We start from the raw sequence: 27,851 nt of genomic DNA on the forward strand, positions 1-27,851 counted from the left end.
TGGATCACTCAACCGATCTACGATCAATTACTGCTAGACTTAGAACTACTTAAACATATCTAACCTAAGGATTCGAGCCTGCGACCGTTGCAGCCGCGTAGTTCCGGACTGAAGCGCCTAGAGCCGCTCGGCCACCACGGCCGGCTCTATTCCGCGGTCGGTTATCCCAATATGTGCTACTTTCACGTTCGTACTATTGAAAGGAGAGACCATGTTACGATCTTCCGAGGTGAAACAATTTCGGGAGACCGAATTCAGTATTTTGTCCTCCTCTCTGTCATCTTCAGTTTCGGTACAGGTGTGATCACTGAATAGATGATTTTGATCCGCTTACTGATTTTACTGATTTTACACAATTTTACTAATTTTACACAATCTCACATGGCTACACGATAGAATTCATCCTACGGGTATCGAAAAAATCATCCAAGGTGAATTTCCCAATCGACAAGAAGAGCCGGAACTGCACGACATAGTAGCGAAAAACATTATTTACGGACCGTGCGAGCCATTAAACCCCAATTCGCCATTTATCAGTGATGAAAAATGTCCAAAAAAATTACCCAAAACCATATTTTGACGACACACAAACCGGAGCTGACGGCTGTCTCAATTACAGGAGCTGTGACTTCACAGCAAAAATACGAATACAAGGCAGCGACCAAGATGAAAATATGTAATCAATGGATAGTACCACATAACACACTACTTTCCGAAACGTTCCAAGTACACATAAACGTAGAATTGCAATTCAGTGAAATCCGTCAAATGTAAGAATGTGAACAAACGCAGCGAAATGGCATTTTTTCAAGTAGCCAAAGACAGCGAACAACAAAACAAACGACGAGATCCTCATGTACCAAATAGAATGATACATCAACAGTAACGAAGCAGCGTGGCGAATTTTCAGTTTTCCCATACACAAACGCGAACCAATTGGAATTGTAGCAGTACAATTGAAAAATAAGCAGACAGTTTACTTCACAAAAGACACCGCCAGGAAAAATGCGAGCGAAACACCTCAGAAGACAATGTTAAGAGCTATTTACCAACCGTGCCAAACGGATCCGTTCGCGGAAACATTAATGTAGATCGACGTCCCGATCTATTATACAGGAACACAACAAGAAAAATTTTTGAACGACGAGAAAAAGGAATTCCAGTACAGGATCATACATCCAAACTGTTGTACTACACCGAATACACAGTGTATATCAGAACAACGCCGAATGTTTCTATCTCCGGATTTACTACACGAAATACAGGGCCCAAAAGTTTCACAGATCTCAAGACTGTTGACGGTCACCTATGCCAGACGTACAGAGAACCATGCTAACGTTAAGGACCATTGGAAAACGACAACCACTGGGAATTAACGCTACAAGAAGCCTCCCTCACAGCCTCAGCTGAACAAATGAAAGACTTATTAGCCGTAATTCTAAGGACTTGTAACCCACCGAATCTAAAAAAAAGCTATGGGACTGCTTCAAAGAAAATATGAGTGATGAAATACTGTGCCAAATCCGACAAGTTCATCCTAACTGACCTTCGAATTAAACGACGATATCTTCAATGAGACATTAATTCGTCTATGAGATAATTATTTAGCAATAAGCAACAAGACCTTAGTACAACTCGGGATGCAAGCAACACGAAGAGTTGCCATCAGTGTGCTACATTTCAAAATTACAAAGGAAAAAGGCTACGACATCAACGAACTACTTCATTACATTTGCTCACAATAAACCACTCCTCAATGACGTCATCATGGAACGGATCGACAACAACACCGACTGAATTATTTACTTGGATGCATCAGTCGGGACCGGAAAAACGTTTCTAATAAATCTATTGCTGGCGGAAATACGTACTGAACAACACATCGGGCTTGCACTAGCATCATCCGGCGTTGCATCCATTGGAACGAACTTCCCATGCCGCCCTACAACTACCGTTGAATATGTTGTTCTTGTGGTATTCAGTCCTGAGACTGGTTTGATGCAGCTCTCCATGATACTCTATCCTGTGCAAGCTTCTTCATCTCCCAGTATATACTGCAAACTACATCCTTCTGAATCTGTTTAGTGTATTCATCTCTTGGTCTCCCTCCACGATTTTTACCCTCCACGCTGCCCTCCATGGCTAATTTTGTGATCCCTTGATGCCTCAGAACACGTTCTTCGTACCGGTCCCTTCTTCTTGTCAAGTTGTGCCACAAACTCCTCTTTTCCCCAATTCTATTCAATACCTCCTCATTAATTATGTGATCTACCCATCTAATCTTCAGCATTCTTCTGTAGCACCACATTTCGAAAGCTTCTATTCTCTTCTTGTCCAAACTACTTATCGTCCGTGTTTCACTTCCATACATGGTCTCTTCTTCAGAAACGTTTTCCTTGCCATTGCCAGTCTACATTTTATATCCTCTCTACGTCGACCATCATCAATTATTATGCTCCGCAAATAGCAAAACTCCTTTACTACTTTAAGTGCCTCATTTCCTAATCTAATTCCCTCAGCATCACACGACTTAATTCGATCACATTCCATTATCATCGTTTTGCTTTTGTTGATATTCGTCTTATATCCTCCTTTCAAGACACTGTCCATTCCGTTCAACTGCTCTTACAAGTCCTTTGCTGTCTCTGACAGAATTACAATGTCATCGGCGAACCTCAAAGTTTTTATTTCTTCTCCACGGATTTTAATACCTACTCCGAATTTTTCTTTTGTTTCCTTCACTGCTTCCTCAATATACAGATTGAATAACACCGGGGAGAGGCTACAACCCTGTCTCACTCCCTTCCCAACCACTGCTTCCCTTTCGTGTCCCTCGACTCTTATAACTGCCATCTGGTTTCTGTACAAATTATAAATAGCCTTTCGCTCCCTGTATTTTACCCCCTGCCACGTTCAGAATTTGAAAGAGAGTATTCCAGTCAACATTGTCAAAAGCTTTCTCTAAGTTTACAAATGCTAGAAACGTAGGTTTGCCTTTCCTTAATCTTTCTTCTAAGATAAGTCGTAGGGTCAGTATTGCCTGCTTTCTTTGGGATTGGAATTATTATATTCTTATTGAAGTTTGAGGGTATTTCGTCTGTCTCATGCATCTTGCTCACCAGATGGTAGAGTTTTGTCAGGACTGGCTCTCCCAAGGCCGACAGTAGTTCTAATGGAATGTGGTATACTTCCGGGGCCTTGTTTCGACTCAGGTCTTTCAGTGCTCTGTCAAACTCTTCACGCAGTATCGTATTCCTATTTCATCTTCATCTACATCCTCTTTCATTTCCATAATATTGTCCTCAAGTACATCGCCCTTGTATAGACCCTCTATATACTCCTTCCACCATTCTGCTTTCCCTTCTTTGCTTGGAACTGGGTTTCCATCTGAGCTCTTGATATTCATACAAGTGGTTCTCTTTTCTCCAAAGGTCGCTTTAGTTTTCCTGTAGGCAGTATCTATCTTGCCCCTAGTGAGAAAAGCCTCTAGATCCTTACATATGTCCTCTAGCCATGCCTGCTTAGCCATTTTGCACTTCCTGTTGATCTCATTTTTGAGACGTTTGTATTCCTTTTTGCCTGCTTCATTTACTGCATTTTTATATTTTCTCATCAATTAAGTTCAATATTTCTTCTGTTACCCAAGAATTTCTACTAGCCCTCGTCTTTTTACCTACTTGATCCTCTGCTGAATTCACTACCTAATCCCTCAAAGCTACCCATTCTTCTTCTACTGTATTTCTTTCCCCCATTCCCTTACGCTCTCCCTGAAATTCTGTACAACCTCTGGTTCTGTCAGTTTATCCAGGTCCCATCTCCTTAAATCCCCACCTTTTTGCAGTTTCTTCAGTTTTAATCTACAGTTCATAACCAACAGATTGTGGTCAGAGTCCACATCTGCACCTGGAAATGTCTTATAATTTAAAACCTTGTTCCTAAATCTTTGTCTTACCATTATATAATCTATCTGATACCTTCTAGTATACATGGCCGAAGAATAATGCCCGGTACGTAAAAATCTCAAGAGCATCTGGACGTGATGAATTTCTAAAGCAAACTAAAATTATCTTAATTATCTTCTGGGGCGAAGACACAATGGCACATAAAAATCACTCGAAGGCATGCACATAACATTACAAGACTTGCGAGGAAACTCTGAAGTGATGGGAGGAGTTCTACTCAAAATCCCAGGAGATTATCGACAAACATTTCCAGTTATCTCCAAGTCAACACAAGCAGGCGAGATCAGTGCATGCTTAAAAAAAATCACATATCTGGCCACACATACAAATACTGCGACTAACAATAAATATGAGAGCTAAACTATCGAAAGACGAAACAACAGCACATTTTGCTCAACAAGTTCCACAATTAGGCGAAGGCAAATATCCTACTGACCAGACGACCGGCCTCGTTAAACTCAACAGAGATTTCTGGAACATAGCTACGGCTGAAAATGAACTCATCGACCAAGTTTATCCAAACGTTGTTCAGAACTATACCAATCCGAAATGGCTATTTGAAAGGGCAATTTTGGCAATTAAAAATAATATTGTCGACAATATCAGCTTTAACATTCAAAAGAAAATTCTCTGCGAAAAGTGAATATACAAATCGATCGACACGAGGATAGACGTTGAAGAAAGAGTGATTTTCCATACAACATTTACAAACTCTTTTCAAGTACTGCACCAGGAATGCTATTGCACTGCCTTCAACTTAAAACTGGATCGACTATCATACTACTCAGAAATCTCAACTCACCAAAACTATGTAATGTTGGTGATCAAACAGATATCGAATAACATCATCAAAGCCGAATTTATGACTGGAAAGTACAAAGGGAACTCGCTATTTATCCACCGAATACCACTGATGTCTACTGAACTACCATTCCAACTTACAAGACTGCACTTTCCAATCAAATTACCAACAGTTTAACAGTTAACAAATCGCATGGACAAACTTTAAAATATTGCGGCATCAGCTTCAAAGACTCCTGCTACTCTAACGGCCAACTATACGTAGCTTGCTCTCGAGTAGGAAATTCGAAAAAATTTGTACATATATACCCCGGATAACAAAATGAAAAATCTTGTTTATAAAAAAAGTATAGTAAATAGTTGGAATACGGTTTCAATAGATTTTTCTGCCTCTTATAGAGGGATATTCAAAAAGGAGGAACAGATTTCAAACGTTTATTGTCTCCATACTACAAAAAATACAAGCACAATTCCAACTTTCCTCGAAAGAGGAAAGTTCAAATTTTTATGAACTGAATGTAAGTAACATGTATTACATGACAAATATCAGAACGGTGGCTCATTTCCTGACAACACGAAGCAGCTGGTCTCTCGTTACCGAATTCACAGCTTCAACAATGCGATGTCGCAGTCTTTCAAGGGTGTGAGGCATAGCCCCCAGAATCGCACAGCCACTTCATGTGTGGGCAATAATTAAGTGGGAAACCACGCATAGAGGATCACTTACCCGTAAACCGGCGCTTGCAAGTAGTTATGAATCAAGGTACAATACAGAATTCCACAGGGGGAAAGGAGATTTAAAAACGCGGTCTTTCACATAACGTAACCCCACAGACAAAAGTCACAAGGTGTGAGGTGTGGAGACCTGGGAAAAGCAGGAGATGAACTTTGTCGCCGGTGACTCCTACGTCTGCAGACCTCACACCTTGTGAGTTGGGTTCCACAATGGGAACAGGTGTGTATGATATTTTCAGGGGTTACAAACTTTTTAAATCTTCAAATTCTTGTATTTCGTTCACTAATTTTGATGAAGATTTCAAAAAAATGGCTCTGAGCACTATGCGACTTAACTTCTGAGGTCATCAGTCGCCTAGAACTTAGAACTAATTAAACCTAACTAACCTAAGGACATCACACACATCCATGCCCGAGGCAGGATTCGAACCTGCGACGGTAGCGGTCGCTCGGCTCCAGACTGTAACGTCCAGAACCGCACGGCCACTTCATGTGTGGGCAATAATTAAGTGGGAAACCACGCATAGAGGATCACTTTACCGTAAACTGGCGCTTGCAAGTAGTTATGAATCAAGGTACAATAAAGAATTCTACAGAAAACAACTTCAAATAATATTGTCATTCATTTACTGGTGTTTTTCTTGAATTTATTCACCGTACTTATAGTCAGTAAACTATTAAGGGCAACGTTATTTCAATATACATGGGAAAACATTGGTTATTAGTCTTCTACAGATACAGTTAGATAAACGAAAAACGGAAGTATAACAATCGGGTTTCGAACACTGGCCTCATAAGTGTGAAGCCGCGGTGCTATCCACTGTGCCACCACTTCAGATGAAATATGTACTCGCTAGAAGGCACATAAATATCTTGAAAACTCTGACTGTCGTTTTCTGAAGCATTTCCGTAACATTCGCCTGACGGTCAAGTATACACAGCTAAGCCGAGACACTTGTTCGCTCATTTTGTCCCTCTTCTAGTGATTAGATTTTCTGGGAAACCGACTTGTGGCACTTGCCGTGTTCACCTCTTGAGTATGAAATGAAGCTGACTTCAAAGATAAGTAACTCTAAATGAAGCCCTTGGAGTATCTGGGCTCCGAGGGCGTTGGCCACCGATCTGTTTTTCCCATATCCAGTGCGCCACTCAGCTTCTTGTAGTAATTTTAGAAGATTAAGAGTTCCTTATCAGGAAACGATTGGTGGTCGCTGCTGGAGCCTTGTGGGTGGTCGTCCCTCCCAAAAAGAGGCTGGCGACCCTCGCTTAGGAGCAACACAGGCAGCGGCGCCCAGAGCGGAATGAATGGCCGGTCGGGCGGCCGTTCATCACTGAGCGGCCCGCCGCCTCCTCCTGCATTGTCAGCCGATTTAATTAGTGGCGCGCATGCGATCGGTTCGGGACCGCCGGGGCGTGCCTAATGCCGCACCCAGGCCGATTGCTTTGAGCGAGCCGGCGCCGCCGTGGTGCACTGCAGTCGTTCACGTCGGCACGTGAACCACTCCCAACAGAGTCCGTGCAGAAGTGCTTCTGAAATTAGTACCTGACTACTCATATTAATACTTACAACATCCCAGAGAGTTCTCGGGAAACATGAATGCTATGTGTTGCATGTTTAACTGGCATTTTCGACCGACGTATAGTGGCAATGATGCGAGCGACCACGCCACTTGGTCCGCCAGACAGCACCGCCAATTGGGCATAGGCTATAGCCACTCGAATGTCGTTTACACTAAGGTGACAAAAGTCATGCTATACCTCTCAGTATTGCTTCGGATCTCATTTTCCCGTCGTGGAATGGACTCAACAGGTCACTGGATGTCTCCTGCAAAAATATTGAGTCATCTGTCTGGAATTGTTGTCGGTACAGATGTTTGTGCACGAACTGACCTCTCGATTACGTTCCATAGATGTTCAATGCCCCACTGCAGACTCCTAACTAAGGTACGAGCATATGGGATTGGTTCCCAAGTATGTGTGTGGCTCGAAGACTTCTTAAGTAATAGAACCCAGTACGTTGTCCTCGATGGTGAGTGTTCATCGGAGGTGAGGGTATCATCTGGAGTGTCCCAGAGAAGTGTGGTAGGTCCGCTGTTGTTTTCTATCTACATAAATGATCTTTTGGGTAGGGTGGATAGCAATGTGCGGCTGTTTGGTGATGATGCTGTGGTGTACGGGAAGGTGTCGTCGTTGAGTGACTGTAGGAGGATACAAGATGACTTGGAAAGGATTTGTGATTGGTGTAAAGAATGACAGCTAACTCTAAATATAGATACATGTAAATTAATGCAGATGAATAGGAAAAATAATCCTGTAATGTTTGAATACTCCATTAGCAGTGTAGCGCTTGACACAGTCAAGTCGATTAAATATTTGGGCGTAACATTGCAGAGCGATATGAAGTGGGACAAGCACGTAATGGCAATTTTGGGGAAGGCGGATAGTCGTCTTCGGTTCATTGGTAGAATTTTGGGAAGATGTGGTTCATCTGTAAAGGAGACCACTTATAAAACACTAATACGACCTAGTCTTGAGTACTGCTCGAGTGTCTGGGATCCCTATCAGGTCGGATTGAGGGAGGACATAGAAGCAATTCAGAGGCTGGTTGCTAGATTTGTTACTGGTAAGTTTGATCGTCAGGCGAATGTTTCGGAAATGCTTCAGGAACTCGGGTGGGAGTCTCTAGAGGAAAGGAGGCGTTCTTTTCGTGAATCGCTACTGAGGAAATTTAGAGAACAAGCATTTGAGGCTGACTGCAGTACAATTTCACTGCCGCCAACTTACATTTCGCTCAAGACCACAAAAATAAGATAAGATGGATTAGGGCTCGTACAGAGTCATATAGGCAGTCATTTTTCCCTCGTTCTGTTTGGGAGTGGAACAGGGAGAGAAGATGCTAGTTGTGGTACGAGGTACCCTCCACCACGCACCGTATGGTGGATTGCGGACTATGTATGTAGATGTAGATGAATGGGACTTAATGTCACGAGCTCTAATGTCAAGAACGTTCTTCAGATCAATCCCGAACAATTGTGGGCATGAAGCATTGTAATCCATATAAATTTCCTCGTTGATTGGGAACTTGAAGCGAATGAAGGGTTGCAATGGTCTCGAAGTAGTTGAACATAATCATTTAGTCAATGCTCGGTTCTGTTAGACCAGAGGACCATTCCATGTAAACATGGCACACACCATTGTGGAAGCAACACCAGCTTGTCCAGTACCTTGTTGACAACTTCGCCCCATGGCTTCGTGGGATCTGTTCCACACTCGAACCCTCTCATCAACTCTTACCAACTGAAAGCGGGACTCATCTGACCAGTCGCAGTTTCCCAATTGTCTAGTGTCCAACCTATATGGTCATGAACCCAGGAGAGGCGCTGCAGGCGATGCAGTGTTGTTATCAAAGACATTTGGGTCAGTCGCCTGCTGCCACAGTCCATTAACAACAAATTTCGGTGCACTATCCTAAACGATACATTCGCCGTACGTCCCACATGTTTTCTGTGATTATTTCACGCATTGTTGATTGTCTGTTAGCAATGATAATTCTATCCAAATGCCGCTGCTCTCGGTCGGTAAGTGAAGGCCGTCTGTGATGAGAGGTAATGCCTGAATCTTAGTACTCTCGGCACAATCTTGACACTGTTGATCGCAGAATATTGAATTCCCCAACGATTTTCGAAATGGGACCATGCATCTGGCTTCAACTATCATCCCGTATTCAAGGTCTGTTAATTCCCGTCACGTGGCCACAATCACGTCGGAAACCTCTTCACGTGGGATACCTGAGAACAAATGACAGCTAGGCCAACGCACTGCCCTGTTATAACTTACGTACGCGATGCTACCGTCATCTGTAGATGTGCGTATCACTGCCCCATAGCTTTTGTCACTTTACTGTATACCTTGCTTTTACAGGTCGTTCAGAAACTCGGCAGTATCTCGCTCCGGCCTCCAGATAGTGGTAGTTGGAGCCAGCCTGTCGCTGCAGTCAGGTGGAGAGGAGTTCTGCATCTTCCTGCCGGATAGCAAGCAATGGCATCGTTTTCAGAGCATCAAGCTAACTGATTCATCATAATCTAGAAAATTTATACACATTTTTTTATAAATTATATACACAAACCTTCCTTGTGAATCAGTCTACCACTGTATCATAACTCCTGAGATTAATCTTGAACATACAAACCGATACTACTGTGGGTTACTTTAATTTATAAATATACATACGTAAAGAGACAGTTTTGACGGTGTATCCGGAAACACACTTTTTAACATGATGAAGGTAAGAGTGATGAAGTGAGGTGAGCAATAAGCTATCAACCAGTGCGTGCTGAAAAGTAGTGCTTCCGAATTTTTACGTGAAAATCCTGAAAGCTTTTTAAATAAAACGAGCAAAATGAGCGTTATTAACATTTTGTTTCTTCAGTCTTCGTATCTACATATTTGCAGTCCTCTGCCACTAAAGGGTTCAGAATTTTAGCGTGTAACATGGTGCGCAACGTAAGTAAGTCGGTTTGTGAGAAGCACCGTGTTCTAATCGCCTTTGGAATTTGAACAGTTAGTCCACACGTGAAGCACTTTCTCCTTCAGCATGGCAACGCCATACCACACACGAGCTCTGCGACTTCTGCGACAATTCGATTTGCATCTGTTTCCAAAACTTAAATAACACTTTCGAAAATTACGCTTTGATTGTGATGAAGTGATGCAAGCAGAGGTGAGGTTGAGGCTCCGTTACCAGAGTGTAACATTAGACAGTGACGGCATCAACAAATTGGTCGTTGAGTGAAAAGTGTTTGCCGCTAGGGTAGCTATGTTTAGATGTAAATATGTAGACTTGAAGGGTAAAAATGTAGAATATTAATAACGTTTGTTTTATTTTCTAAAAAAGCTTTAACAGTTTTCACATAAAAATTCTGAGGCGTTACTCTACAGCACCGCCCTCGTAGAACTCGTACAAAATAGAGACTGCGCTTATTACAGCCTAAGGACATGGAAACGAGGCAGGAGTTAAGAAGGCAGAAGAGTTGCAGATTATTCCCCATTTCATTCAGTCTGTACATTGAGTAAGCTTTAAAAGAAACCAAAGAAAAATCAGGAAAGGCACTTTAATTTGAGGGAGAAGAAATTTAGCTTTTACGTTTGCCTCTCACATAGAAATTCCGCCAGGCACCGCTAAGAACTTGTAATATCAGTTTAACAGGAAGTGTTTAAACTCAGAGGAGTGTTCCTGGAAACATTCTTTAGCAAATCTAGACGTGTAGAGTGTCGCATTGTCCTGCTGCAATTGCCCAAGTCCGTCGGAATGCACAATGGACATTAATGGATGGAGATGATCAAACAGGATGCATATGTACGTGTCACCTATCAGTGTCGTATCTACACGTGTCACGGGTCCCATATCACACCAACTGCACACGCACCACACCATTACAGAACCTTCACCAGATTGAACAGTCTCCTGCTGATATCCTGAGTCCATGGATTCATGAGGTTGTTCCCGTAGCCGTACACGTTCAGCCGCTCGATAGAATTTGAAACGAGACTCGTCCGACCAGGCAACATGTTTCCAGTCGTCATCAGTCCATTGTCGGTGTTGACAGACCCAGGCGAGGCGTAAAGCTTTGAGTCGTGCAGTCATCAAGGGTACATTAGGGGGCCTTCAGCTCTGAAAGTCCATATTGGTCACGTTTCTTTGCATGGGTTGCACGCTAGAACTTCTTGATGACTCAGCATTTAAATCTGCAAGAATTTGCGGAAGGATTATACTTCTGTCACGTTGAACGATTCTCTTCAGTCGTCGTTGGTCCCGTGCTTACAGGATCTTTTTCCGGCCGCAGCAATGTCGGAGATTTGATGTTTTACCGGATTCCTGATATTCATGGTACACTCGTGAAATGGTCGTGTGGAAAAATCCCCACTTCATCGCTACGTCGGAGATGCTGTATGGTTCAAATGGCTCTGAGCACTATGGGACTTAACTTCTGAGGTCATCAGTCCCCTAAAACTTAGAACTACTTAAACCTAACTAACCTAAGGACATCACACACATCCATGCTCGAGGCAGGATTAGAACCTGCAACCGTAGCGGTCGCGCGGTTCCAGACTGTAGCGCATAGAGCCGCTCGGCCACTGCGCCCGATGGAGATGTTGTACCCCATCGCTCTTGCGCCGACTAAACACCACTTCGAAGTCACTTAAATCTTGATAACCTGTCATTTTAGCAGCAGTAACCTACCTAACAACTGCGACAGACACTTGTCTTATATAGGCGTTGCCGACCGCAACGCTGTATTCGCCCTGTTTACATATATCTGTATTTGAATACGCATGCCTATAATAGTTTCTGTCGCGCTTCAGTGTAAAACTGAATTAACATTCTTTGTGTTTAGCGCTGAATGTTAACAGTGTGCAAACCTCGTTTTGCTTCGAGAAACTGACCGTGATCTGTATAAATGGAAGAATGACTTATATAAACTAGTAAATATGTACCAAAATGAAGCTATCCAAAAGACCTACTCTGTAGGGTGGTCACAAAGTGCTGTTACCTCTCTTTAACAACTAATGCAAACCGCTAAGCTTGAATGAATAACATGAACAACATCTCTTCTCGAACTGGTTCTCCACTGCTGTAGACCTCTCTGATGACGACACTTCGGACTCTAAGCGTGTTTCAGATATCTATCATGCATCATAAAAGACCGGAGCTCTAAGGCGTCCTCCAAGGATGAGAAATCATTGTACCTTTCTCGAACTAATCACCAGAACACAATGCTGACCGAGGTATCAATGTCACACGTGGAAGACTGAGCAGCATTCAATCGTTTTGTTTCAAATCCAACCACGTTTCCAGGTGCCTTGCTATTTTTCCCTCTTAAAAATTCTTCATTTTCTCCTTCTTGTTCACTTTAAGGAGTAAGCCCCTCGCCTGTTCCAACCTCAGTCGAGCTATGGCCTTGTTGTTTACGTGTCAGTACTTGTGTTTTGAGTCTTCATTCTGGCATCTAATCGATATATTTCAACCATTTCACTTTGTTTATATTGTTAACTCGTTAGCTGAGCAAATTCTCAACTCAGCTCTGACGTCTCCATTCCTATGTGATGCCTCTCACTGCAATCTTTCGTGCCTCTGATAAATTTCATTTCAGTGCCTGTGTATGCGTTTCGACATGCTTCCGCAACGTCCACGACTCCGACCCGTACATCAAAACAAAGGTTTTCAGTTGTGTACTATGAGATGTGAAAGTTTTCATGCGTCTTACATATCGTGTGCAGAATGCCTTAATGGTAGCAGAAACCTGGAAAATATTGTAGAACGTGATTAGTCTGTTACTTGTATTTCGGGGAGCTTTGATACATTTAATAACCTTACCTGCTAGTACACAAAGCATCGCCCAGCAGGTGGTATAGTAAGATGAAATAGCATTGAATTACGCAGACAATAACGTTTGAAACATTTCTGCCTTAAATGAAGTTCAACATATCAACATCTTGGTCAAGTGAATCGAATTGTGTCCTTTACATTTAAGTTACGTATATCGCTCGAATGATCTTTTTCGTTTCTTTCAAACTCAGCAAACTTCGAAATTACCAGATAATAGAAGACTCTTAAATAGAAGCTAATTGGATCTGGAGCAGGGAACAACAGAAATAGAGGTAGAGGAATTGTTCTGAGGCATTTCTAGGGTGACGTTAGAGAGAATAGCTTTGGTCCAAGAATCTCAGAATTTCTTAAATCAGTAGAGATTTAAAAGAATGTTATTGAATATCTAAACCAAAGCTACATTTCATGGAGAGTAAACAACAATACACCACCACTATGACAGTTCCGACGGCTACTCCACGTCAGGGCTCGTGTCCACCAGGCAGCGCCTTTGCTGATTAAATGCGGACTTCAGCACCACCGCCAACTATGCCCCGTCTCCCTTTTCCCCGATAACCTTCATTGCTTTCGAGTCGAGAGGAAGCTTTTAAAACGGCTGGGCCGGCCTGCAGACGTGTTGTCGCCTGTTACACTAACATTTACACTGAAGCGCCAAAGAAACTGGTATAGGAATGTGTATTCCAATACAGAGATATGTGAACAGGCAGAATACGGTGCTGCTGTCGGCACAAGTGTCTGCCGCAGTAGCTGTATCGGTTACTGCAGCTGCACTGACAGGTTATCAAGATTTAAGTGAGTGCTGTTTTGTCGGCGCACGGCAATGGGATACAGCCTCTCCGAGGTAGCGATGAAGTGGGGATTTTCCCTTACGAGCATTTCACGCGTGTACCGTGAATATCAGGAATCCGGTAAAACATCAAATCTCTGACATTGCTGCGGCCGGTAAAAGATCCTGGAAGAACAGGACCAAGGACCAACGACAACTGAAGAGAATCGTTCAGCGTGACAGAAGCGCAACCCTTCCGCAGATTACTGCACATTTCAATGCTGGGCCATCAATAAGTGTACCTTTGATGAGTGCATGACACAAAGCTTTACGCTTCACCTGGGCCCGTCGACACCGACATTGGGCTGTTAATGTTGCCTGGTAGGACGAGTCTCGTTTCAAATTCTAGCGAGCGGACGGACGTGTAGCGGTATGGAGACAACCTCATGTATCCATGAACTCTGCATATCATCAGGGGACTTTTGAAGTTCGTGGAGCTCTGTAATGTTGTGGGACGTTTGGAGTCGGAGTGATATGGGACCCCAGATACATCTAGATACGACTCTAACAGGTGAAACGTACGTAAGCAACCTGCATGATCACCTGCATCCATTCTGCATGCCGACAGACTTGGGCAATTTCAGTTGAACAATGCGACAACCACGTCCAGAATTGCTAGAGAGTGGTTCCAGGAACACTCTTCTGCCTATCTAACTCATGTTAGTTTAGGAATGTATTTGACCCATTTCTGAAAAACCTATTTGATGCAAGACCTTAATATTTTTACTGTATGTTACGTGATGCTAATAGAGTCAACTATACTAAAATCTGCTTCATCCATTTTATCGTTTTTAAGAAATACTTTTCTAAATTTATTAACAAAAAATATTAAGATTTTTCTGCAGAAAATATTTTTTTGTGAACTTCCTAATGGGGGATATTAATGAATGTAGTACCAGAGGTGGATTTTTATGTTATGCAGTGTCTCCGAAAATTTCATTCATTTATCTATGATACTTTCTGATATAATGAGGCATCTGTAGCGGTACTGAAGATTTTAGTTTGCAGGAAATTGACTTTAAAGAAAAAACTTTTGAAATTTGTTACTTACAGTTAATTAAAACTGTCCCGCTGCATATGATGCCCCTTCTTTGGCCTATAGCAGGTCTTCCAGCTTCTTTTTCACCTTCCTGGATGTTTGTCTTGCTTTCTTGGCCATATTAGATGCAGACCTGTCTGTATTGGCTATCCTCATTTTATCGCAATGTTGCAGCCAAGTGATCATATTTTCACCAGAATTAATTCCCAGCTTTTTAAGTACCCAACACTTTCCAATCTTACCACAATTGAATGTAATAACAGCATCATGAACTCCTAGTTTCATTGTATGCGTGCCTACAAATACAGTTTTAGGAAGGCGGTTCCAGTTTATGCTGTTGAAACATTCATTTGGATTCTGTGTCTGCCTATGCAGACATTTCCTTAGAAGGTCAGGATGAGCCAAGTCTCTGAAAATAGGTTTAATTGCTGTAATAACAGCAGCAGGAAGAGAATGATGTTGAGAATAAGATTATCCAGTTACCTGAGCCCTATTGTATTTGCACCACGAATTTTCTCCTGATGGACACAATCCAAGACATGGCTTATCATCAATAGAGGACTTATGGAAGAATATGGCCCAAACATCTCTCTTCATTGCCTCCAGATTTTCTTCGTTTCTCGTAATTGCCTGCCCATAGTATAACTGCAAGTTTTCTATAAGAACTACTCGCAATCACACTTGAACAAAACTAACGGCGTGTTTCAAAGCGTGTTGTTTACAAACAGCAGAAACAAAAGAATACCGACCGTTGCATTCCAAGGATAGCCAACACACTCGGGAGTAAAAAAAAAATCCTTAACATGCAATGAAGGGGATATAAAGATCTAAAATGTATGCAGAAAAGTGGGTGACTGAAAAGTGGGCGTGGCATATAAACACATGTAGTAGGAATATGCTCTTTAATTGCTCGAAAAAATTTTTTTCGGCAGAAACCTTTTCAGAATACTTAAATAAAATCTTAATCTATCAAAATAAGATGAAAACCGAAAATCGATTTTTTTTTACCTGAACGACAGTGTGGTTCCCTTAAACACTTCCGCTGGTCACCAGACGCCCCAGAAATCCACATTATTGAGCATATCTGAGAGGCCTTCAAACTTGCTGTTCAGAAGAGATCTCCGCCCCCTTGTACTCTTCCGGATTAATGGACAGCCGTGCAGGATTCATGGTGTCAGTTCCCTCCAGCACTACTTCAGACATTAGTCGAGTCCATGCCACGTCGTGTTGCGGCACTTCTGCGTGCTCGCTAGGGCCCTACATGATATTAGGCAGGTGTACCAGTTTCTTTGGCCCTTCAGTTTATAAAGGTTTTGACTGTCCGGAAGTCATTGAGCTGCTCCAGATTCGTGGTCTACATTTGTGAATTTTGCATGCTGTGCTGGTGTATGTAGCAGTTCTATCGACGAATACATGATCTTTCTCTGTTTTCTTTCTGACAACCGTAAAACACTCATTCTGTTTCATGGTATTCCTGTGTTGTTGATTCCAACGAGGAAATACATTTTCCATGCCTGTTTTATATAATTCTGGGTAATAAGTTCAAAGTGAACCTCCAGCTCTGCCCTTTTCTTAAGCGCAGTCAGCATGTGCGTAAATATCGACTGAAACGTGTATATTTTCCTTCATAGTACGGCTAGGGTTGTACGTATGCTTCTTTATATGTTTGCATGGTGTCGGGAAAGACGTCTTGTTTCAAGGAACATACTTCTCAGCTACTTTAAAAACTATTTTTCGTACTATTTCGAGCATACCCCCTGATCACGGAAACGGATAAAATAAAAAAAAGCATTTGATTAGCTTTATTTCTGCTATCAGTGTTCCAAAGCTGTTAGATTATTCAAGAAAGACGCCACCACCACCATAATATATTGTTTCTTTATTTTCGACTAGTTTAGATCTTAAATCATCACCAAGTCGAAAATTATATGATCATTATTTGTGAGGACTCGTAGTTGGCGTGAAAAGCACATGCACAGAGTGAGGCGGCTGAGTGTTTAGCACGCTAGACTCACGTTTGGGTGGATGACGGTTCAAATCCCCGTCCGGCCATTCACATTTATATTTTCCGAGATTTCCCTAAATCGCTTAAGGCAAATACCGGGATAGTTTATTTGAAAGGCTCGACCGGTTTCCTTCTCCATCCTTCCTTAATCCCAGCTTGTGCTCCATCTCTAACGACTTCGTTGTCGACGGGACGTTAAACCCTAGCCTTCTTTATTTCCTTCCTTCCTTCTTTCAAAAGTACATGCAGGATACAGGGGCGTCATTGCTTTACAATGTAGGTCAGATAGCTGACATCAGAGGAACGAGTCATGAGCGCCCAGTGCTTAGCGCAAGAAGGTCCTTGAATAAATGTTTAACAGTTATATGTTTTTTCGGCATCTATCCAGAACCTCTCTTGCCTCATACATAGCGCTCTTATGATTCGATCTTACGATAATAACAAACTATATTGTAAAAGAAACAGGTTTGATGAATTGGACTCCTATGTACTTCCTGTATTTTTATGTCAATAAAGCGTTCCCACATGTTACGTTAGCAGTAACTGTCGGATTTTAAAACTCTGTTGTTGTTGTGGTCTTCAGTCCTGAGACTGGTTTGATGCAGCTCTCCATGCTACTCTATCCTGTGCAAGCTTCTTCATCTCCCAGTACCTACTGCAACCTACATCCTTCTCAATCTGCTTAGTGTATTCATCTCTTGGTCTCCCTCTAGGATTTTTACCTTCCACACTGCCCTCCAATACTAAACTGATGATCCCTTGATGCCTCAGAACATGTCCTACCGACCGATCTCTTCTTCTAGTCAAGTTGTGCCACAAACACCTCTTCTCCCCAATTCTATTCAATACCTCCTCATTACTTATGTGATCTATCCATCTAATCTTCAGCATTCTTCTGTAGCACCACATTTCGAAAGCTTCTATTCTCTTCTTGTCCAAACTATTTATCGTCCATGTTTCACATCCGTACATGGCTACACTCCATACAAATATTTCCAGAAACGACTTCCTGACACTTAAATCTATACTTGATGTTAACAACTTTCTCTTCTTCAGAAACGCTTTCCTTGCCATTGCCAGTCTACATTTTATATCCTCTCTACTTCGACCACCATCAGTTATTTTGCTCCCCAAATAGCAAAACTCCTTTACTGCTTTAAGTGTCTCATTTCCTAATCTAATTCACTCAGCATCACCCGACTTAATTCGACATTCCATGATCCTCGTTTCGCTTTTGTTGATGCTCATCTTATATCCTCCTTTCAAGACACTGTCCATTCCGTTCAACTGCTCTTTCAAGTCCTTTGCTGTCTCTGACAGAATTATAATGTCATCGGCGAACCTCAAAGTTTTTATTTTCTCTCCATGGATTTTGATACCTACTCCGAATTTTTCTTTTGCTTCTTTTACTGCTTGCTCAATATACAGACTGAACAACATCGGGGAGAGGCTACAACCCTGTCTCACTCCCTTCCCAACCACTGCTTCCCTTTCATGTCCCTCGACTCTTATAACTGCCATCTGGTTTCTGTACAAATTGTAAATAGCCTTTCGCTCCCTGTATTTTACACCTGTCACCTTCAGAATTTGAAAGAGAGTATTCCAGTCAACATTGTCAAAAGCTTTCTCCAAGTCTACAAATGCTAGAAACGTAGGTTTGCCTTTTCTTAATCTAGCTTCTAAGATAAGTCGTAGGGTCAGTATTGCCTCACGTATTCCAATATTTCTACGGAATCGAAACTGATCTTCCCCGAGGTCGGCTTCTACCAGATTTTCCATTCGTCTGTAAAGAATTCGCGTTAGTATTTTGCAGCCGTGACTTATTAAACTGATAGTTCGGTAATTTCCACATCTGTCAACGCCTGCTTTCTTTGGAATTGGAATTATTACACTCCTGGAAATTGAAATAAGAACACCGTGAATTCATTGTCCCAGGAAGGGGAAACTTTATTGACACATTCCTGGGGTCAGATACATCACATGATCACACTGACAGAACCACAGGCACATAGACACAGGCAACAGAGCATGCACAATGTCGGCACTAGTACAGTGTATATCCACCTTTCGCAGCAATGCAGGCTGCTATTCTCCCATGGAGACGATCGTAGAGATGCTGGATGTAGTCCTGTGGAACGGCTTGCCATGCCATTTCCACCTGGCGCCTCAGTTGGACCAGCGTTCGTGCTGGACGTGCAGACCGCGTGAGACGACGCTTCATCCAGTCCCAAACATGCTCAATGGGGGACAGATCCGGAGATCTTGCTGGCCAGGGTAGTTGACTTACACCTTCTAGAGCACGTTGGGTGGCACGGGATACATGCGGACGTGCATTGTCCTGTTGGAACAGCAAGTTCCCTTGCCGGTCTAGGAATGGTAGAACGATGGGTTCGATGACGGTTTGGATGTACCGTGCACTATTCAGTGTCCCCTCGACGATCACCAGTGGTGTACGGCCAGTGTAGGAGATCGCTCCCCACACCATGATGCCGGGTGTTGGCCCTGTGTGCCGCGGTCGTATGCAGTCCTGATTGTGGCGCTCACCTGCACGGCGCCAAACACGCATACGACCATCATTGGCACCAAGGCAGAAGCGACTCTCATCGCTGAAGACGACACGTCTCCATTCGTCCCTCCATTCACGCCTGTCGCGACACCACTGGAGGCGGGCTGCACGATGTTGGGGCGTGAGCGGAAGACGGCCTAACGGTGTGCGGGACCGTAGCCCAGCTTCATGGAGACGGTTGCGAATGGTCCTAGCCGATACCCCAGGAGCAACAGTGTCCCTAATTTGCTGGGAAGTGGCGGTGCGGTCCCCTACGGCACTGCGTAGGATCCTACGGTCTTGGCGTGCATCCGTGCGTCGCTGCGGTCTGGTCCCAGGTCGACGGGCACGTGCACCTTCCGCCGACCACTGACGACAACATCGATGTACTGTGGAGACCTCACGCCCCACGTGTTGAGCAATTCGGCGGTACGTCCACCCGGCCTCCCGCATGCCCACTATACGCCCTCGCTCAAAGTCCGTCAACTGCACATACGGTTCACGTCCACGCTGTCGCGGCATGCTACCAGTGTTAAAGACTGCGATGGAGCTCCGTATGCCACGGCAAACTGGCTGACACTGACGGCGGCGGTGCACAAATGCTGCGTAGCTAGCGCCATTCGACGGCCAACACCGCGGTTCCTTGTGCGTCCGCTGTGCCGTGCGTGTGATCATTGCTTGTACAGCCCTCTCGCAGTGTCCGGAGCAAGTATGGTGGGTCTGACACACCGGTGTCAATGTGTTCTTTTTTCCATTTCCAGGAGTGTATATTCTTCTTGAAGTCTGAGGGTATTTCGCCTGTCTCATACATTTTGCTCACCAGATGGTAGAGTTTTGTCAGGACTGGCTCTCCTAAGGCTGTCAGTAGTTCTAACGGAATGTTGTGTACTCCCGGGGCCTTGTTTCGACTTAGGTCTTTCAGTGCTCTATCAAACTCTTCACGCATTATGATATCTCCCATTTCATCTTCATCTACATCCTCTTCCATTTCTATAACATTGCCCTCAAGTACATCGCCCTTGTATAGACCCTCTATATACTTCTTCCACCTTTCTGCTTTCCCTTCATTGCTTAGAACTGGGTTTCCATCTGAGCTCTTGATATTCATACAAGTGGTTCTCCTTTCTCCAAAGATCTCTTTAATTTTCTTGTAGGCAGTATCTATCTCACCTCTCGTGAGAAAAGCATCTACATCGTTACATTTGTCCTCTAGCCATGCCTGTTTAGCCATTTTGCACTTCCTGTCGATCTCATTTTTGAAACGTTTGTATTCCTTTTTGCCTGCTCCACTTACTGCATTTTTATATTTTCTCCTTTCGTCAATTAAATTCAATATTTCTTCTGTCACCCAAGGATTTCTACTAGCCCTCGTCTTTTTTACCTACTTGACCCTCTGCTGCCTTCACTACTACATCCCTCAAAGCTACCCATTCTTCTTCTACTGTATTTCTTTCCCCCATTCTTGTCAATTGTTCCCTTATGCTCTCCCTGAAACTCTGTACAACCTCTGGCTCTTTCAGTTTATCCAGGTCCCATCTAGGTCCCATCTCCTTAAATTCCCACCTTTTTGCAGTTTCTTCAGTTTTAATCTGCAGTTCATAACCAATAAATTGTGGTCAGAGTCCACATGTACCCCTGGAAATGTCTTACAATTTAAAACCTGGCTCCTAAATCTCTGTCTTACCATTATATAATCTATCTGAAACCTTTTAGTATCTCCATGTATACAACCTTCTTTCATGATTCTTGAACCAAGTGTTAGCTATGATTAAGTTGTGCTCTGTGCAAAATTCTATCAGGCGGCTTTCTCTTTCATTTCTTAGCCCCAATCCATATTCGCCTACTACGTTTCCTTCTCTTCCTTTTCCTACTGTCGAATTCCAGTCACCCATGACTATTAAATTTTCGTCTCCCTTCACTATCTGAATAATTTCTTTTATGTCATCATACATTTCTTCAATTTCATCGTCATCTGCAGAGCTACTAGGCATATAGACTTGTACTACTGTCGTAGGCGTGGGGCTTCGTGTCTATCTTGGCCACAACAATGCGTTCACTGTGCTGTTTGTAGTAGTTTACCCGCATTCCTATTGCTTTATTCATTATTAAACCTACTCCTGCATTACCCCTATTTGATTTTGTATTTATAACCCTGTATTCACCTGACCAAAAGTCTTGTTCCTCCTGCCACCGAACTTCACTAATTCCCACTGTATCCAACTTTAACCTATCCATTTCCCTTTTTAAATTTTTTAACCTACCTGCCCGATTAAGGGATCTGACATTCCACGCTCCGATCCGTAGAACGCCAGTTTTCTTTCTCCTGATAACGACGTCCTCCTGAGTAGTCCCCGTCCGGAGATCCGAATGGGGGACTATTTTACCTCCTGAATATTTTGCCCAAGAGGACGCCATCATCATTTATCCATACAGTACAGCTGCATGCCCTCGGGAAATAATTACGGCCGTAGTTTCCCCCTTGCTTTCAGCCGTTCGCAGTACCAGCACAGCAAGGCCGTTTTGGTTAGTTTTACAAGGCCAGATCAGTCAATCATCCAGACTGTTACCCCTGCAACTACTGAAAAGGCTGCTGCCCCTCTTCAGGAACCATACGTTTGTCTGGCCTCTCAACAGATACCCCTCCGTTGTGGTTGCACCTACGGTACGGCTATCTGTGTCGCTGAGGCACGCAAGCCTCCCCACCAACGGCGAGGTCTATGGTTCATGGGGGGGGGGGGGGGGGCGGGGGGTTAAAACCTCTACCAGATGAAAATATGGGAAGTTATTAATGAAACAACTTTTAGAGCTTTTAAAATATTTTTCCGAATTAATCAGTTTCAAAAATTTGGCAATAAATTACATCAAGAAGTCGTTAAAACAAACATCGGTATGAGAGTTAGAAATCATGTTGTGCCTCTGGTGCGCGTTTTGATTACGTAAGTGATCCAGCACGATTCATATATATCACGAAGCGAAAATATTCTGCAGTATGATGTATACTTCTGTGTTTGTACCATAATACGGTACAATGCATTAAGAAAGCATCCTAGCATGGAGAGACATGAAACCTTACCTTTCGAATACTATGAATGGTAGACATACATCTAATGTAATCTTAGTATTTCGTAGCCGAGACAGCACACTAGAAGTCAATTACAACTCAAACCATGTGCCTCCGCTAGCTAGCAAACGTCCCTCTTTTCTGAATAAGTTTTACTGACAAAATTTTGCATCTTAATTTTTATTTCTATTTCATTCTCTCCCAGTCTGCATGATGATGGGCTAAACCAGAAACCGCTTGAACAACAAAGGTTTTTGAAGGAGTGATGAGGTCCTTCTTGAAATTAGAGGTCGTTCCTAAATTCACAAAAGCTGACTCTACAATCGTCGCAACGGGTAGACGACCTAAAAACTGTCTCGAGCAACAGTCAATGCATTAAGAAAGCATCCTAGCATGGAGAGACATGAAACCTTACCTTGCGAATACTATGAATGGTAGACATATATCTAATGTAATCTTAGTATTTCGTAGCCGAGACAGCACACTAGAAGTCAATTACAACTCAAACCATGTGCCTCCGCTAGCTAGCAAACGTCCCTCTTTTCTGAATAAGTTTTACTGATAAAATTTTGCATCTTAATTTTTATTTCTATTTCATTCTCTCCCAGTCTGCATGATGATGGGCTAAACCAGAAGCCGCTTGAACAACAAAGGTTTTTGAAGGAGTGATGAGGTCCTTCTTGAAATTAGAGGTCGTTCCTAAATTCACAAAAGCTGACTCTACAATCGTCGCAACGGGTAGACAACCTAAAAACTGTCTCGAGCAACAGTCAGTCTGTGCCAACGGCTTTGTCTCAGAGGTAGCACTAGTTCACGTCAGACCACTGAAGTTAAGCACTGTCGACCCTGGCCAAATGCTGTTGGTAAGTGGGGTGCACTCAGCCATTGTGAAACGAATTGAGGAGCTCCTTGAGTGAAAAGTAGCGCCACTGGTCACGAAAACTGACGACGGCGGGAGAGCAATGTGCTGACCACGTGCTTCGGACGGCGTTTGTTTGTTTGTATTTTCTGGATGCGCAGCATTTGGCTACATCCTGCTTTGAAATAACCAGCAATGATGACTAAAGTGCAAATAGTTCCTGGAATATTATTAGTAAGGAGGAAATAGATTTCTTCTTCGCGGCTCATCAGCGGTGAGAGTGCCTCGGGTAGCAATTAGCAGAGGAATGCCGGAGGTGGCGTTGCATTCTACAGTCTTATATTTCAGAGGCTGCCGTGGCTATGCAGCGGCGCAGGGCGGCCTCGGTGTACGTGTGAGTATTTAGAGCAAGATAAGGCGCCGGCCGGCTGGAGAAAGCGGGGACTCACATGCGGCGTCGGCGCCGGCCCCCAGCCACTGAACCGCGCCTCCTGCCGCCCTCAGCACTGGTTCCCTGTGGTTCAGTTCCAACCTGTCACCGTGAAACCGATTCTCCTCACCGTAACTAGACTGGGCCCTACAAATTTCTCATTAGCTCAAATTTCCTGGAAAATTTAAGCTATTTGCTTCCTTTAAAAAGATTCTGGGTGCCAGTCTCGGTCCGGCAATCAGTTTAAATCTGCAAGGAAATTTAAAATCAGCACACACTCCCCTGCAGAGTGCATAGCCATTTCGTCTAATTAACTACTGATCGTTGTCGTCTTGCTGGGCAATTGTTTTAATGTGCAATCGTTCACATTTTATACTAGCATACTCAACGCCATACGTTCAGTAAGTAACAGTACTTCCTACTTCTACATGAAAATGTCTCCAACAGATACTCAAATATGTGAAATGAAGTGCTTTCTCATCTCTCTCTTTCTTCATAATTCCATCACTTCAGTTGTTATTGTTTGATTGTCTTGAAGAGTACCACACGCCACACAGACACCTTTAACAGTTCAGATAGATGATGAAATGAAACAGAAATTCTAACACTGTCCGCAATGTGGCACTGAACTGAAGTCAATCGCGACAAGTGAAAATTTGTGCCCTACCAGGACTCGAGTAAGGATTTTCCACTTTCCAGGACACACTCGATCCAACCCAAATTCCCAATTTGTTGCACACTACTTACGTAGCGTGCCCTGTCCACCATACTCAGTGCTCGCAGACTCACGCTGATTACCGCAAGAGCACGGCAGAGAGAGAGAGAGAGAGAGAGAGAGAGAGAGAGATGCTCTTAATGGTCGTCAACGCGTATATATTTATAAAGGCTGCCACCCCACCCAAAAAAAAAAACCTCCGACAGCACTTGCTGTTTTGTGTGGGATGGCAGGCACATCAGTTTTCAAGAAGGAACATTTTGGAAATTTGTGGTAAGGACTTATGGGACCAAACTGCGGATGTCATCGGTCCCTAAGGTTACGCACTACTTAAACTAACTTACGCTAAGGACAACACACACACCCATGCCCGAGGGAGGACTCGAACCTCCGACGGGGGGGAGCCTCGCGGCCCGTGACAAGACGCCCAAGACCGAGCGGCTTTCAAGAAGGAATCCATGGCTTGGGTGCTGGAGAGATACGAAGTCTGAGAAAGGACTGTGACGGTTTGTTCTGATTCGTTTGGATGTCCGATTCAGATTGGCGTCCGATTCGTTTTGGTGTCAAATTCGTTTTTGGTGTCCGATTCGTTTTGGTGTGTGTATAACAGAGTATCCATCTCTTTTACCATCTGTATACTGCGGATCGACAAACTCAGAATAATAACATTCCTGCTCATTATTGTGCCATATTTACTACCAAACAGACTAACAGGAGCGTATATCCTAATCGATGGACTGTTAGAAGTGGATCAACTCCATGGTCTGCGCGGTCGCCAGGTCTGACACTTCTCGACTATTTTCGTTAGGGTGTATGAAGCGTATGGCGTATGACACACCCATTACATCAGCAGAGAATTTTTGATCCACTCCACGGAGAGACAGAAATACTTCCAAGACAATCACACATATTAGAATGAGATTTTCACTCTGCAGCGGAGTGTCCGCTGATATGAAACTGCAAATGACACATGAAATATGAAACTAACTAAGTAAATAAATATTGGTATATGACAAAACATACATACTTTGAAAACCTCAAAACCTCAGGATAAAATTCAAAAGTACTATCATGCAGATGATCACAGTAGATATACATTCCAATTGTGCTATGTTTGGTTAAAACTGACAGAGTTACTGGCGACAAATGTTTCGAGGAAATAAACAAATATGCTACACTTGGAAACGTAGCCTACGTCTTACACATGTTAGGCTATCATTACTAAAATGTTGCTCACATATGTGTTAAAATAAAATATCCACTTCAAGTGGTCTTGACTCATTGAGACTATTCCCATAATCACATTTATAGTATTACACAATGCTGGAAGATGTTTAAAACTTTTCTTTACCTTCTAAATTGCTATCATTGGCTGCACACTGAATGACACATCATAGTTAAGATGCCAAAGTGAGAATATGTGTAAACTACAGTGGAATTAATGCACCGTCAGACTAATAAAACAACAATTCCATTCTTCGTGTATGTATACATCTATGCAGTTTCGTTTCTTTGACATCTCAATAATCGTTCACTTTGCTGGACAAGATACGATAGCATGCCTTGCTTCTTTCGTCATTGCACACGTTTATGGGCTAACAGAAAACTCGTAGGTAAGTTTCTTTGCAAACGTGAATATTAAAAATGTTGTACACACTAGGTGAAGGCTGTACATGTAACAAACAAGAAGCAGTACCAGTCAGGAAAGAAGCATTAGTCCGGTGTTCCAGCTTCATTTGCTATCGATACAAACATAGTAAAAGTGGAATAAAATGCATCACGAAACCATCCTTTTCACATCACATTTTTCTCTTCTTTGTTATTCGAAATGTATCACCAAAAACAAATTACATTAAGGAGGCTAAATGTGTCTTATTTGCTAGAGCAAAAACGTATTCGAGAACAGAAAAACTTTCGAAGTTGCCTTCCTGACACTATGTTATTCTAGCAAGCCCTGTAATTTTTAGTATTTAAAGCAGTTTTTGCACTCACACGACGGAAATAATGAGCAAGAAGCAATCGCAAACACTAGTCTGCTAATGTTTTGGGCTACTTAAAATGGTGACAGACTCCGTCCACTCTGGTTTCAAAGCAACGCACAGCCTAAGTCTGTAGTTCCACCTCCCTTCTTTTTTTTTTTTTTACCTTCATGGATACGGGCGCGTCAAACATATCGTTGACTCTTAAAAATGTGTCTTTGCTTGCCTGTTGATATCGTTGAGGAACAAAAGACAGAATGAAGTTTTCCCGCTTTGCAGCAACGGGAATAAGCGAGAAAATCGCTAACATTAAAATTTAGCTATCGCTTGGTGTTTTACATTACGTTAAGTTTCTTAGCACCTCGTCATTTTGAGTTCTAGTCTTGGACAGAGGCAGTGGTGTAAAGGCTAATTCGCAAATCTCCAAGAAGTGCTGCGATTGAGTATCGATATTAAAACGACTCATTTCTGTTATAGTTATTCTGGTGCTCAGTACTACACTGATAGAAATTTGTAAAAGGTAGAAAGTTGCAACTATTTCAAGGAGAAACTACCAAAGCATCTCAATGACAATTAGACTACGTGGCCGACAGAACCATACATTCTAACTTACGTTGACGCGTTCTAGTATGGTGCAACATTGAAATACGAACAGAGATTCACTAATTGAACTAATTCACAAACAATACTTTTCTTTGTCTTTAGACTGAATACTACACAGCAGTGATAAAATAATGTATCACATCCGGGTTTCCAGGATATATTCGGATACGAACACATTCTGAGATTTTAGTGCTAAACGCAGATAGGTATAACGGAAAGTTCCAGATTTTGGTTCGAGGAAGCGATTGTCTGATAATTTGCCTTGAAAGGATTACTGATCATCTTGTCAATATATCTGTAATAAGATAATAAAAGGAATATGAATTACTGTGAGTGGATTTTGCACAACCAAAAAATAGTTGAGCATATAATATTAATATTTTGGGACTATATAATGATATGCACAATTAGTTATAGGTTAAGATGTTGAAATAGTTGGTCCAGGTAACCGAGGGTAATAGCGGTAGTGCACCTCCTGAGCTGGCCATGCAATCACCCATCGCAAATGGGCGTGGTAGACCACTCTGAAAACCGTTAGGGGACAACGACCAGGGCAGATATCTACAGAAATATTATTGGATATCATGACGTGTATTAACATATTTCTTTAATAGTAATTTTAATACTCGTGTTTTTTGTGGGGTACAGACTTACAGATTTTGGTTATACATCTTGTGAAGACTTATTGCACCAAGTAGTAACTGTCAGTGCAAAACTTGTGATACACATTCTATCAGAAAGTGATATTTGTGATTTGAAGTTAAGCTGTCCATACGACATTGTAAGATTTCATATCCTTTTTATAATTATGGAGGAGAACGCAATGGTTTTATGGCACAGATTTTTGCAGAATCAAAAGAAACAAAACATTAAAGAGATGGTTTACAGAAAGATGATCTATAGT

General features: G+C 42.7%; 1 protein-coding gene across 1 annotated transcript in view; it reads left to right on the top strand.

Moving 5' to 3' along the window:
* The window catches only part of LOC124545726 (alpha-1A adrenergic receptor-like), a 165,225-nt gene that overhangs the window by 108,761 nt on the left and 28,613 nt on the right, over positions 1-27,851 (top strand). Inside the window, exon 3 of the mRNA XM_047124704.1 lies at positions 9,420-9,529. Coding sequence (XP_046980660.1) covers positions 9,420-9,529 — 110 coding nt within the window. The remainder of the gene's footprint in view (positions 1-9,419; positions 9,530-27,851) is intronic.

This window comes from Schistocerca americana, chromosome 1, assembly GCF_021461395.2.
Source record: "Schistocerca americana isolate TAMUIC-IGC-003095 chromosome 1, iqSchAmer2.1, whole genome shotgun sequence".
NCBI lineage: Eukaryota > Metazoa > Arthropoda > Insecta > Orthoptera > Acrididae > Schistocerca > Schistocerca americana.